Source organism: Echiichthys vipera (genome assembly GCF_963691815.1).
Source record: "Echiichthys vipera genome assembly, chromosome: 21".
NCBI classification, from domain to species: Eukaryota; Metazoa; Chordata; class Actinopteri; order Perciformes; family Trachinidae; genus Echiichthys; species Echiichthys vipera.
This window is the reverse complement of record NC_139846.1, coordinates 13,918,806-13,932,192: the sequence shown is the minus strand read 5'-3', so window position 1 is coordinate 13,932,192 and position 13,387 is coordinate 13,918,806. Positions and strand designations below refer to the sequence as shown.

General features: G+C 43.4%; 1 protein-coding gene across 4 annotated transcripts in view; it reads right to left on the bottom strand.

The window, feature by feature from the left end:
• sulf1 (sulfatase 1) overlaps positions 1-13,387 on the bottom strand; it is a 37,240-nt gene that overhangs the window by 14,051 nt on the left and 9,802 nt on the right. For all 4 annotated transcript variants that reach the window (XM_083936326.1, XM_083936323.1, XM_083936324.1 and 1 more), the window contains exons 2-9: positions 9,126-9,424; positions 8,445-8,684; positions 7,568-7,719; positions 4,678-4,847; positions 1,698-1,848; positions 1,407-1,582; positions 1,074-1,202; positions 411-467 (exon numbers count right to left, since the gene is read on the bottom strand). In XM_083936326.1, coding sequence (XP_083792452.1) covers positions 411-467; positions 1,074-1,202; positions 1,407-1,582; positions 1,698-1,848; positions 4,678-4,847; positions 7,568-7,719; positions 8,445-8,684; positions 9,126-9,300 — 1,250 coding nt within the window. In that variant the 5' untranslated portion in view covers positions 9,301-9,424. The remainder of the gene's footprint in view (positions 1-410; positions 468-1,073; positions 1,203-1,406; positions 1,583-1,697; positions 1,849-4,677; positions 4,848-7,567; positions 7,720-8,444; positions 8,685-9,125; positions 9,425-13,387) is intronic.

Genomic DNA, 13,387 nt, shown 5'->3' with positions numbered 1-13,387 from the left:
AGGCTAAGTCAGGTCTAGGACCCCGATCATATGCTTGATACATGCAAACCCCCCCCCCCCCCCCCCCAGAAGACAAGGATCTGCTTGTTTTTTCTTGTAAATTATCAAATTACCTGGTTACACTTGCGCCTCATGCGTGAACTGTCATAATTTGCCATCCCCTTATAGCTTTACCAAACAACTTCCTCTTCCACCACTGTTGCTTTCCAAGACGACTGTGGTCAGGACATGTCTGACAGATAACAAATAAATGGGGAAAGTGGCTGTGTTGCTGAAATGGGGAACAAGCGTTGAGCTTCGCACACTTTTGGGTTCATTGAAATGTTTTGTCAGGTTTGTGTGACACACAATGCTCTGCGGTGACATAGATGTGCCTGTGGTGTGGAAGGGAATAAAGAACCCCAGTTTACCCTCGCTCCACCAGGAATGTGTCCCTCCAGACTTTGGGTTTCCGGTTGGGTTTGAATCTGGGAAAACAAAACACGCACAAGGTTTATAGAATTCATAAGGTCTAGCACTCATCATCAGCTACAGTGTGTCAGCTAGCCAACATAGTGGGAGTTGATCATAGCGAGCTCAAGACCTTGTGGGTGTAGGGAATAGTGTAAATGGTCTTTGAACATTAAATGGAATGTCACAGTTATTTCTGTTGCTCTGGGAATGATTTTTTATGTGGGTTTTTTTCCTTTAATGGTGCAGATATAATAATTGCTGTTTGTGCTCTTTTTAATGCCTTGTAAAGGACATTGATTTTTCATTCATTTTGGACACTGTTTGTACAGTGGGTTTGCTGGGGAAACAAATGATTCAACTTACAAACAAATTATACGGGAAACTTTATTAGAACAACCGCACTGAATCCAAACCAAAGTCCTGCAGCCAAGGAAAATCCACCAAATTACCCCGAACCCACTTTGTGCTCAGCTGGAGCAAAAGCAATTATTTTGGCTATGGAAATTTGTATTTGTTCAATAGCAGCAAATGACTAGGACTGTAGCACATATCATGCACACTGTGCAAAAATTACGGTACCAAATATCTATTACAGCATGGTATGATGAATCCATACAGACCTGTTGCCAGTCCTTTCCTGTTCCAACAGCTTAAGGATGGACTTTCCATCCATGTCTGGAGGGGTATCCAACCCAGCAATGTGGAGGATCGTGGGAGCTAGGTCAATATTCAGCACCAGATGAGGGTTTCTGAAGGAGTACATGCACATAAAGTTTACTTAATCTTCTTACTGTGAAATACATACAGTGATATTATATAACAAAAACAAAAGAACCGGAACAAACAAAGATAAAGGTTTGACACAAACAATATTGACCTTTTACAATGTAGGAACAATGTAAATTGTGAGCTCAGAAACTCTGCTAATGATTGTAGTTGTTGTTTGGACTTACACTGCCCCTGGCTCTATGTTGGGTCCTCTCAGGAAGAACGGCACACGAATGTCAAAGTCGTAAGGCATTGACTTGCCCTTGACCAATCCAAACTGACCAATGTGGTAGCCATGGTCCGCTGTATAGATGACGTAAGTGTTCTCCAGCTCTCCAGTTTCCTCTAGCATGTCAAACACCTAAGAAGTTAAATGAGTGAGGATAAGAAGACAGATGTTAGACTGCCGAGACATTTGGAGGAACAACATGCCTTAGTTGAACAATCCTAAAAAGTCCATTAATAATTACACTTACCTTCTGCACAGAGTCATCCACAGACATGAGTGTCTGCAGCCTCTTCCGATGAAGGAAGTTGGTGAACTCCATGTGGATGGGTCTCATGGGGCCTGTGTACTGCATGATCCAATGTTTGTCCATATTTGGGGCATAGTTGTAGCTGGGGGTGCTAATAGATGGGAGAGAGGAGACAGACATGTCACAAAACCTGCTGGGATTTGGGATTGATAGAACATACATGTGAACTGTGTTCCTGATGAAGTCGCATAGAAGTAGGAAAAAAATTTACGCCGAGGTTGTGAGTTGTCAAAGCACGTAAAAGCTATTAAGACCCCATTTAAGATGCCAAAAAACACCTGTCTGCTACTTTTCACAAATTACTGCTCAGTTACAGGTGCCACGGTTGTCTACTGCATTTGACACGCACCAATAGCTGCACTGTTTGTTGAAGGAAATGTCTAAATACTCAGCAGCCAGCACCTTAGCTGTTTTTCCACACCTCTCTCTCTCGACCATCTCTCCCCTCACACAGAGACGCGAGTCTCCCAGCTCCACTCTTGGCACAGACAAGTCATTTGAGGGTTGGCACATGCTTAAGAAAATAATAGGCCCCAAAGTCAAGTTTGCAACAACTTCTGGACCAAAAACCCAATAAGTCATAGTCATTTGAAATGGGGGAATAACAAGAGTGGATAAAGAGCAAAAACGGGGGAAGAAGCTGTCTTGTTTGGGGAGTTATATCTGAGAGAAGCTGTTACCTGTCTGCGGTAATAGCTGTAAAGTAAAGGAGAATTATAAACAGTAGACTAATGTATGAAGCTGACTCTGTGTCTGCATAGTTTCTGCAATCCAAAGCATAAAAGGTAACTCACTCCTATAACGAACTAGAAACGAACAGGTTCTACCCGTGAATAACAGTCGCTGGGCAAAGTAGCAAGACTTAGATAGTTAATGAAGACCTGCTGGGAGCTGCTTTGCTCTGATTGAGTGAGCTGCCTTCTGCCCTCTTCTCCTCAGGCCTGCTTTGTGAGAAGGGTGAACTCTTCACCCACCTAGCCAGGCGGTCTAATAAGCCCCACAAAGGGACCTGTCTCTGGGCAATGGGCCACCAAGGTATGGGGCCTTGGGCACAAGGGAACCAGGAATGCAGAGGTCAGTGGAACGAAGCCAATCCATAGGAGAGGTCACACCTGCCACCTGTCGCGTATAGGTCGGTGTTTTGTGGTATTAGCCCTGGATTACAGTAGCCCAGGGCCCACTGTTCACCCCAGAATGAGTCCTGACATTACACAATCTTAACATAGACATATCCCGCAGGAGGATTAGTGAAATTCCCTATAGCATACTTGTTGAGCTACAACCAGAATAACTTCCATTCACTCCCTTCTATAAGACATGCCACTGAGGCACCGCGCCACATCAATAGTGTTTAAAATAAGTCAAGAACTTGGCTTACATCTAAGAGACAAGGTAAGACACCTCCAGTGAGGAATGTTAATGACATTAACATCAAACCCTCCCCTGCTATTGTTGCTGTCAAAAGTACAGACGCCCATTTGATTTATGAGGCGGCTCCTCCTTTGCTGCCACGCAGTCTCTTCCTCAGCGCAATGCATTACGGATTAGAGGTATACAAGAATCTACTGCAAAGACAGAATGTGGAAGACCAGACAGATTTCATGTCATATCTTTCCATTAGTGTCTGACCTTACCAGGGACTTATTGGCTTTTGTCGAGAATTAGCAAAGCTCACTGAACCAATTCAAACTCAAACTGGAACAGTGTCAAAACAAAATCATATTAAAAAAGGAATTTGTTCCACAACGTCTGCCAGTGAAAAAAAAATAAAAAAGTGTTTCCATATCTTTTATGGAAGTGCGCAGTCAACAAACACCAAAACAAACACACACCCATACCAACCACCTTAGCCACCACAGTAACCACACCACATATTCCGAGCACACTGCACTTACACACAATCACTGGGGCAACCCCTTTAGTCACCCCCGGGCCCCAGTTCCACCCACTTCACCCAGAGGCCTGAGCTAAAAATAAATTAATAATGTCACAAAGGGTGTTCCGAAGCACACAATGCATTCCTCTACGTCCCAAGAGCTGCGGGGAGAAAATACTGATTGATATGGACAGGATCAGGAAGTCCTTTGCAAATTTCACAGGAGGGGAGCGGTGGGGAGACTGGCAAGGGATGAGAAAATGAGACAAGACACTGGGAGACAGAGGGAGAGATAAAAAGAGAGGCAGACAGAAACAGAGATGTACAGATAAAGAGGTAGAGAAAACAGACAGAGGGGAATGTTAAGTGGGATAGAAAGTGAGAGGAAGGAAGTGGGGAACACTGAAAGTGCTGGGAGCAGAAAGAAAAAGGAAAATTGAGCAGAAACGGCAACCTTGAACCTTATATCTATTCCTCTAAAACACCACTGCTCCCCACCACCCACCCAGTGGAGAAGTGCATCCTGGGAGCCTTTAGAGGGCCCACCAAGAGATGGCAGGGCAAGATGCCATGGAAAGACCCAGAGTATCGCAACGCCACTTCAACTCAGTAATGAGAGTTGTGGGAGGCCAATGTGGGCTTGGCACAAGCATCGTGCTCCTTAAAAAAGCCATCCCTGATCTTCTTCATGGTATGTGCCCCAGCTATTCTTGGATGATAAATCATTTTGATTTCACGCTTGCCGAGTCGGCCCGAGCGACTTCTAAGCAACCTGTCATCACCGGGGATTGAGGGGCGTGAGGGGCATGAGTGCTGTAACATTACTGTACATACACCAAATCATAAAAATTCCAAATTGGATGTTAACGAGAAAAAAAAAATCCATAAAGCAGCAGATGAAAGTTGCCTGAATGTCTGTGTATATAATCTATAAATACAGGCTCTCAGCATGCACTTTTCATTATTTAACTGGGTTAAAAGTCCCACGCAGGAACCCTAAAGCGTTTGAGCGTGTGCGATAACGTGAGTCTGAATGTAACTTACATGTGCTGTGAAGCGTTTGGGAAATGCTCAGCGTACTGGGGAGCCGAGTCTTCTGGGCCGTGAGGGGCAGCGTGGCTGATGACCATCATCACGGGGCGGTGAGGGTACATGCGTTTGGACATGCGGAAAAAGTTGGTGCTGTCGTTGGTGATCAGGTCTGTGAAATAGTCCTAGAGAAGAGCAAATAAATAGGAATTATTAGGTGCTGCAGGGTAAAAACACTGTACAGTAGAGAAGGCTCAGAGAGAAGGTGGAATTGGGGGAGAAATTCAAAACAACATAAGCTTTGATAAAAACTCGTTTGCAGTCCAATCACCATGACATGTTGCTTTCCCTCATCCAGTCATTTTCAAATAAATGGACAGGGGCCAGCGGGGATATGAACTGAGGCCATTGAGTACACTACACCACCAATCTGTCGAGTCAACAGCTGGCAGCTCGCCTGTGTGTGTGTGTGTGTGTAAATGCGAGTGTGTGCTTGAGTCTGTGTATGTGTATACAGTATATGGGCTGTTGCCTCATCAGTGAATCCCTGCACTATTGAATGTGACACCACTTGACGGTGAGAGGAGCCTGGTGCTCTCAAATGGTATGTTGTTATGACAGCTCTCACTCTCTGCTCCTCTCCGGGCTATCCGTTCTCTGTCTTCGTTACCCACCTCCTCTCCTATTTAGTTCTATTTTTTTCATTTCCATGCCCTTTCTATTAACATGTGTTTTCTTTCCATGTCACTGATTCACTTGCGGGGATAATGTAACACACAAATCAGACATTAAAACCTCAACAGATATAAGCCTCAGGCATTACTAGGGAAATGAGCTGGAGTGAGTGATGACTTGTATACAGGAGATGGAGAAGACACAAAGTCCCAGAGTGCTCTGTTTTTTACATTTTAGTGGCAAAGAGAGGACAAGTGAACGAACTGTAAAGAGCTTAGATTCAGGAAATGTGTTATTGTCACATCATACAACCCACAGGCCTGACGTTTAATCACAACCTTTATTCCAGGCGTGAGAGTCTGTCTTCTTGAATATACAGTAGGTCACACCCTGAGCTAAAATCACAATAGCATTTGCCAAGTTTCCAACAGATTAACCATTCTACCTGCAGTTTTGGCATGCCACCGTTGTTGTCTGGCGTACCGCATGAGGAAGGGAGTGCCAGGTTCAGAATGAAAGGGTAAAGGGTGATTTTCCTGAAATGTCAGAAGTGGGTTTGGCTGATTCATCCTGTCTCTATTAATAGGCTTTATAGCCAGGCCAGCTTTAATAGCCTGGCGCCTGCACATGCCCATGGAGGCTGGTGATTGCGTGCACATGGCGAAGCATTGCCATACTTGTTTTTTCTACGTGTTGCCAGCTCTCTCCAAAATCTGAGCCGCTGGTGCTAAGGGCTCTGGCAGGTCAAAAGGAAGCAGCAGTGTCATGGGGAATGCCTGGCCAACAGCTCTATGATGCTCAAGGAAGTGAAGCGTATCACTTTTCCCAGAATCCTTTGGAGATGATTGGTACTAAGTAGCAGTCACATAATACAAACTCATTCATACAATTTCACCCATTGAAATTGAGATTCAGACATGTTTTATAACAACACACATGGTTTGACGGTCAATGCAGCAGGGCACTGTGGCTTTAAATTTACAAGATTTGTTAACGAAGAGTTGTTGGTTGATTCTAACCTGCTTGATCTCTGATCAGAGTTTCTGTTGGCGTTGATGACGCCAAGATATCACATTTTAATCGCAACACAGACTGCTTTGTGTCTCTATGACCGTTGTCTTCTGTCATGGAATTTGAAGGAAAAAAAAAAAGAGTATGGATCATATTCTCCAACTTAATCTCAAGAAAAAGGTCTTTGACAAAGGCCTTTAACTCAATGAACTCATCCTCCTACGGATGGAAAATCAAATGGGACCTAATTGAATGAAATCACGGCACAAGTGCCTCATCTAATCACAGTGACTTGGGTGTGCCAACTGCACTCTGTATGGAATTCCATGACCTTCTCACCCTGTGTGAATTTAAAGAGGAGTTATGTGTCCTGGTGGTAGCAGGTTTGTGGTTTTTGACAGTAAATAGCAAATACTGTGTCAATTTGATTTTTAAACCACAATCTGCTGACCAAGCCATGTCATGTAAACACCTTGGCCTCCGCTTGTGGGTAACTTTACACCTCAGTCCAAGTTGGCAAATGAATAGCAGTCCAAACATTTGTTTGCCCATCTTTTGGGCAGGCCATCTTGAAACTTGACATGCATCCAAAACTATAAACCCTCCTTGTGGATTCCTCATGTACCCAGGACTACGCTACCTGGGAAGATGTGGAAGATGTTGGCATGGAACTGCGAAAACAAACTGACAGCTCTTACAAAAACATTTGGGGAAGATTGATGACCGATGCCATCCAGAGCTATAAAAACTGTAACCACAGTGTTTATCTCCAAAGTCTGACAGTGGCAAAGTGAAATTTCCCCTCCATTTTTATTGTGGTAAAGCACAAAATCATTCTGCAAAACTTCACAGTGAGACAAAAAGTAGAGGAAATGGGCAGACAGACAAAAAGAGAGACAAAAACAAATACCGGGTGGCGTTTATCACAGGCTTCGCATATATATGGTTCAGTTTTACAGTGTTTAAAGGTGTGTCATAATAAAGGGATGCTGCAGAAAGAGGCAACTCCACCTGAAGTCTATCCCTTTAATTCTCAAATAAGAATTCCTGACAGCCGAGATCACAAAACGGTGATAAGTAAAGTGCTTCACTCTCTGTATTTATAAGTGGAGTGGAACCTGCAATCTGTCAGGCAGCGTCTTTATATTAGGTCATAAAGGGAAAACAAATGAGTGATTGAGTTAATGGTGCCTTTTTTAGAAATTATAGGAACACATACCTTTGCATAGTCTGCACCGTGTTTCTCCTTGTAACCATTCCGACAGACAGTGTAATTATAAAAGCGGGAATTTTTTATCAATCCAACCCATTCACGCCACCCAGGTGGGATGTAGCTGCCGTTGTACTCATTGAGGTACTTGCCAAAGAAGCCTGCAGAAGAGAGGGAGAGAGAAAGGAAGGTTTCGTTTAATATGCATCTGTCATAGGCCATAAATGCATGTTTTTTTTTTTGTTTGCTATTACATGTATCCGTAAAAATTGCAATTCTGCGTGTCTGAGAGGCTTTATCTGTGTGCGAGTGTGTGTGTATGTGACGCATAACTTTTCTGCTTGTCTCCTTTTCCCTGGCTTCACTGCACAGCATTCTCGGATAGGCTGGGCAGGGGGCCAGCCTGTCCTAGAGAAGGCTAATTGCAGACTAACGCATCAGCTCTAAAACCGCAGGCCGTGCTGCAGCCCGCAGGACCCCACTGAGCTGCCCAGTCCAACGCCTGCCCATCATTCACACAGACACTGTCTGATGAGACACGACAGTGACCTGGCACGCTCACCTTGTTTGCATTTCTCACAGCAGACAGTCAGGCAGGGCTGTGGAGCCTAGCTTACTGTTAAAAAAAATTTGCATCTACTAATACGAGTGAATATAAAGGGCCCAAGAAGACATTTGAGCTTGTGGTGATTGAAAGTATAATGGCAAAAAGTGAGATGGTACCCATCATCAGAACATGAGAAATGCTACTTCACATGTTAAATATTGGGGAAATGTCACCAGTAGTGCACTTAGAGGTCTTTGGTGTACATACAGCAGGCCCTTAATGCTGATTATTGTGTCTATTTGTGCCCATGTATGCGAGTGAATGTCTTTGTTCACCAACCTGTCCTGTAGCCGGTGTTGTTGAGGTAGACAGCGAATGAGCGAGGCTCGTGCTGAGCCTGCCAGGAAGGGGAGGAGCAGTTCTCATTGTTGGTGTAGGTGTTGTGGTTGTGGACGTACTTGCCCGTCAACATGGAGGATCTTGACGGGCAGCACATGGGTGTGGAGACAAAGGCGTTGGTGAAAGATGTGCCTCCATCTTCCATGATCTTACGGGTTTTATTCATTACCTGTAGAGAACCTGGAGGAGAAGATCTGGAGGTTAATAGTGATGTAGTCTCACTGAGGTCTTAATTTAGTTTCATGCATTGTTAATTCTATGAACATTTTTATTTTCTTTAAATGGCAATCACTTTTTGTGAACAAAGAATATGGATAAACACAGTTCAGTATAATTAAATCACTTGATTTTTTCTTACTGAATTATCTGTGTGGCAAATAATTATAATTCAGCAGTTAATAGGCCAGATGGCCATTCTGCCCTGGCTTATGGCCTCTACTTAATATTTCATGTGTGGAGAAAGACCACATGAATCCTGATGCAAATGCCCACAAAGACAAAGAAACTAATCAAGACAGCGTAGAGAAAAAATAGGGAAGAAACAAAAAGAGGACCCAAATGAAAAGTGAATAGAGCCAATAGAAGACCAGACAGGAAGACCAGAAAGTGTGCCAATCGTACCCAACTCAACATCCTGGTCGTCAGTCATGATGAGGATAATGTTGGGCCGGATGTTTCTGCGGTCTCTCTGGATGCGACCCCTGAGGCCCTGAGCCCGGGTGGTGGTGAAGGCACAGCTGCCTGGAGCCCCGTCCAGAGACAGCAGGGCCAACCAAGCCAGCCACTGCATCAGCATGGTGCCCGAGACGACAAGAGACGGGGTGGATAGATGGGAGGATTAATGGAGAGATGAAGGGAGGGAGAAGAGGTCCAGCCAGGCCACTCACTCACACCCGTGCAGCTCTTGCAGCCGTGGTCGACTATGAAGAAACACAAGGAGAAAAACACATGGCGACATTACAAGAAGGAACAAAAAAAGAGAAATTAAATGGGCAATTTTAAAGTAGTAGAACAGAGAATTGCATTACATTCTCAGAGAGACAGTTAAAAGCCTAGATTTCCTCTAGGAAAATTTCAGCATATTTACTTCAGAGAAATTGTGTGCATCTGCTCACAAATTATACTCAAACACAACAGTTTATCCATAAACAGAGAAGCCAAAAACAGATTTTTCCATGCTTTTCCTCTTGATGAAACCCCAAGGAAAACTCACCCAACAGTTCCAACAAAAGTTTCGTGCTGACTAAAACCCCATCAATACTCTGCCCTGTAAACAAAATCCCTTAACGTCAACTCTTCTGACTTTAACTGAAAAGATCGCAGCCACCCGTGCAGATATTTGAAACAACACCACGAGCCGCAAAAATCTAGAAACGCAGATCTCACCTCAGAGAATCCCATAAGTCTGATTTTGTTTGGCCTTTTTCTCATATTATCCAAGTACTTTGTCTTGTGTTTTTCACTCTCTCCTTCTGTGTCAGATAACCCTCACACAAGGAAACTCTCTATCTCTACTGGAGAGCCGGTGTTCAGCTAAGTATGCTGAGGCTGTGCCATTGGCTGTCTGCACAAAACACCCACAGCCACTCTCCTGTGTCGGCCAATCGCGGCCCACCTTCCACCTGTCACTCAAAAGTCACCCCCTGGTGAGTCAAGCATGACAGAGGGCCTGTGGGGAGGATGGGACCACACTAGGGGGGAGGGGGTTAGGGGGCACGGGAGGCGGAGAGAGGGTTCCGCTACATTAACCCCAGTGCCACTGTCGCCAATCACAGATTACCACTGAGTCATCATAGCACTTTGCAGCCTCTTGCTCACTTTCAATGTCATGGTTGGTCACAAAAAGTCTGCATATCCGTTGCCTAAATGCCAGGGACCAGTGTAAAATGAATACCAGTGCTAAGCCTGAACTCTTCCCACTTTCAAAGGAAGATATACAGTATATTATGCCAATTATAATGCCACTAAAAGAGACATAAAACTTGTTTAAATAAATTCCAAACATTGATGCATAAATCGTAAATGTGAAGATTTAAATACAGCAGGTAACTTTCAGTAACAATAATAAATGTGATCGAATGGCTTATGGCTGTGAGATGAACCATGACGCTGTTATAATAAGTACTCCATCACTGCCTGTGAAAGAGGGCCTTATGGACAGTAATCCCACTGTGTGGCACCATACTGCTTGCTATTCTGAGTTAATGGCCTGAAAACTAATGACAGGTCTATGACACCTGAGCCTGGTCAAAGCCCGCTTGGTGGCTCCATCCCAACCCCAATTTTCCACAAAGGGACAATATCAATTGGCTAAAAGTAGAAATTTAAAATAACAACTTAAGGAGTCTGACTCCCGAAGGTCCTCTGCATGAGTGTCTTAAATTTCTTTAAAGGGCAAATTATTAGTGTCATTAATAAACTACGTTAATAAGTGGCTTTTCACAAACGCATACAAAATGCATTTCTAAAAAAAGCCTACATCCCACGAACACTTTCTCTCATTGATGTGCCCTAAATATGATACCCCCACTAGAAATGATCTTCTCTTATCAACACATCAAATGAGTCAATAGGTGATTCATGTTCTTTTGCTTGCACTACATTGGTTATCTGTTTTTGCTCTAGTCAGATGTTGTCTGTGATAAACAGAGCTTCAAACGGAACTTTAAGAGCACTTTGGCCTGTCCTGCGTTTCAGACGAGCAGTGTTCGGGCCAGCCAGCCCAGTCATCGTGACAGCCCTTTGCAAACATTGGCGCCGTTTGGACAAACACCCCTCCAGCGCAGGGTGGCAGAGTGCACAGAACCTCACAGTGAATTACACACACAACACAAACTACTGTAAAACATATGGTGACACGCAGAAACTCATAAGACACTCACACACAAGGCTGTCTCCCACAAAAACACATTCTCCTGCTGTGAGGGTCCAAGTCCTCCTACATAAATGGGAACGCTTCCCAGAAACAATAGACGCAGCCCAAATCTTGAGTCTCTATTTCTGTCAAGCTGTGGAAGACCTGAAATCAACTGTAAACCAGTCAGCCAACTAGTGTAATGTTAGCACCCAGCGCAAATTCAATTTTACATGCCAATGGTTCCCAGCAATAGCCTCTTCATGCGACTTAAAGAAGTGAGAATACAGACAAGAAGGTTCATTGTGGTATTTGATACAAACCTTGTGGTGCTGATGTGGTTAGCTATAGCAGTATCAATAGCTACACTGTCTGAAAACAGCCAAGATGGCAGGGCTAATAAAGTGCCACACATAACGACCGACGGGCTGTGGGCCGAAGTTACGCAGGCAAAACGACACTACTGCTGCCTCGAATGAGACAAGACTTCCTCTGGTCCTTTGGGCTACCTCTTATCCTAACTTAATTTCACCTGATCCACTTTCCTCCATAGATCATCTGAAGTTCACATATGACAAGAAGGATTTCTAGCAGCTCTGTCTTCCGAATGTACCTCTAGATCATTGGGCAGCTGTCCATCTTAAAGTCACCCCTAATCAAAGGAAACACCAAAATGATTCATTTATGTGGCATCCCCAGTAACTTGACTGGTTCATGTATATATTACATATGGAACTATAAGCTGCTACAGGAAATTAACAGCTATGTGACAAGATGAGTGTGTAGGGATTAGTGATGGTGGATCTTTAGATGTAGAATGATGGCAGTATTAAGACCTATGGCACATATTACGGTTCCCATGGAGGAAAATTAGAAAAGTGACTTTGTTCGCAATCAGTCTTACAATTTAGGATATTTAGAATATATTTCTTCTTTATACTGATATAAGCACCAAAAACAGATATTTGTAGTTATCCTTATAGTTATCGTTCTTGGTGTGGACAGCCCTTAAGAGTTGCACTTTGTACAACTGACTTTGCTACAAGTCAAGAGAAAACAAATTAAATGCACAAAGCACTATTAATTGAAAATACTTGATATACTCATTCATATGTATATACCAAACTACATCCACTCTAGATCTGAAAGTTGGACAGTACTTTAATTTTCCAGATTTTACAGTTGAAATGCCACTTTAATATTTGCTGGTTATCAGGATTAACTGCATAAGATTAACCAAATTAGATCAGTGTGTTCAAACACAGTCACTTCTAAAGGTTTTGTGTTTAAAAAGGTGTTATCCAGAGTTCCTTCCTTCAGGTACACTTCGAGATGAGAGGCAGCAGGGAAGGTACCCAGTACATCCATCTCTAAACATTGCTGGGTGTATTCAGAGAGACAGCTCATACACTGTAAATAAAAGAAACAGAGTAAATCTTCTCAAATCTGAAAGTACTTATATAGCTGGCTTCTGAGCATCTCCTCTGTTATTGCTACTGCTTCTTACTTGCCTCCAACATCTGAGGTAAAATGTATGTTGCCAATTTCATAAAACCCTTGAGAACCCTCTGTGAGAATAATATGTCATGTCATTTTTATAAACCCTAAATTTTGAATGAGTCATTTGTTTATGTAATGTAGTGTGATATAAGTAGAACAGGCTTCTTCTATTTATCTGTAGAACAGACAAGAGGTCCTTATTCCTGGACAGAGTCAAAGGACTAGGGAGCACATTGTTTCTCTTTCCTCATTGTTTTGGAGGATTAGCACTAATGACCCTTTAACTGAGCCTTTACTGTACTCATCATGGTTAAGCTGGGAGAGCAATATTGGGGAGGGATGGGAGGAACGTAAAATGCCCAGGGGTTCAAAGGACTGGAACAAAAAGGCCACAATGAAGTTTGCAGACACACAGCTGCAAGACACATAAAAGATGTGCAATTTTCAGATTAATGGCCATCAACACCAGGGACTTTTAGCACACCTCAACACCCTACTAATCTTTACTTTCATGGACAGTAAGGTTTTT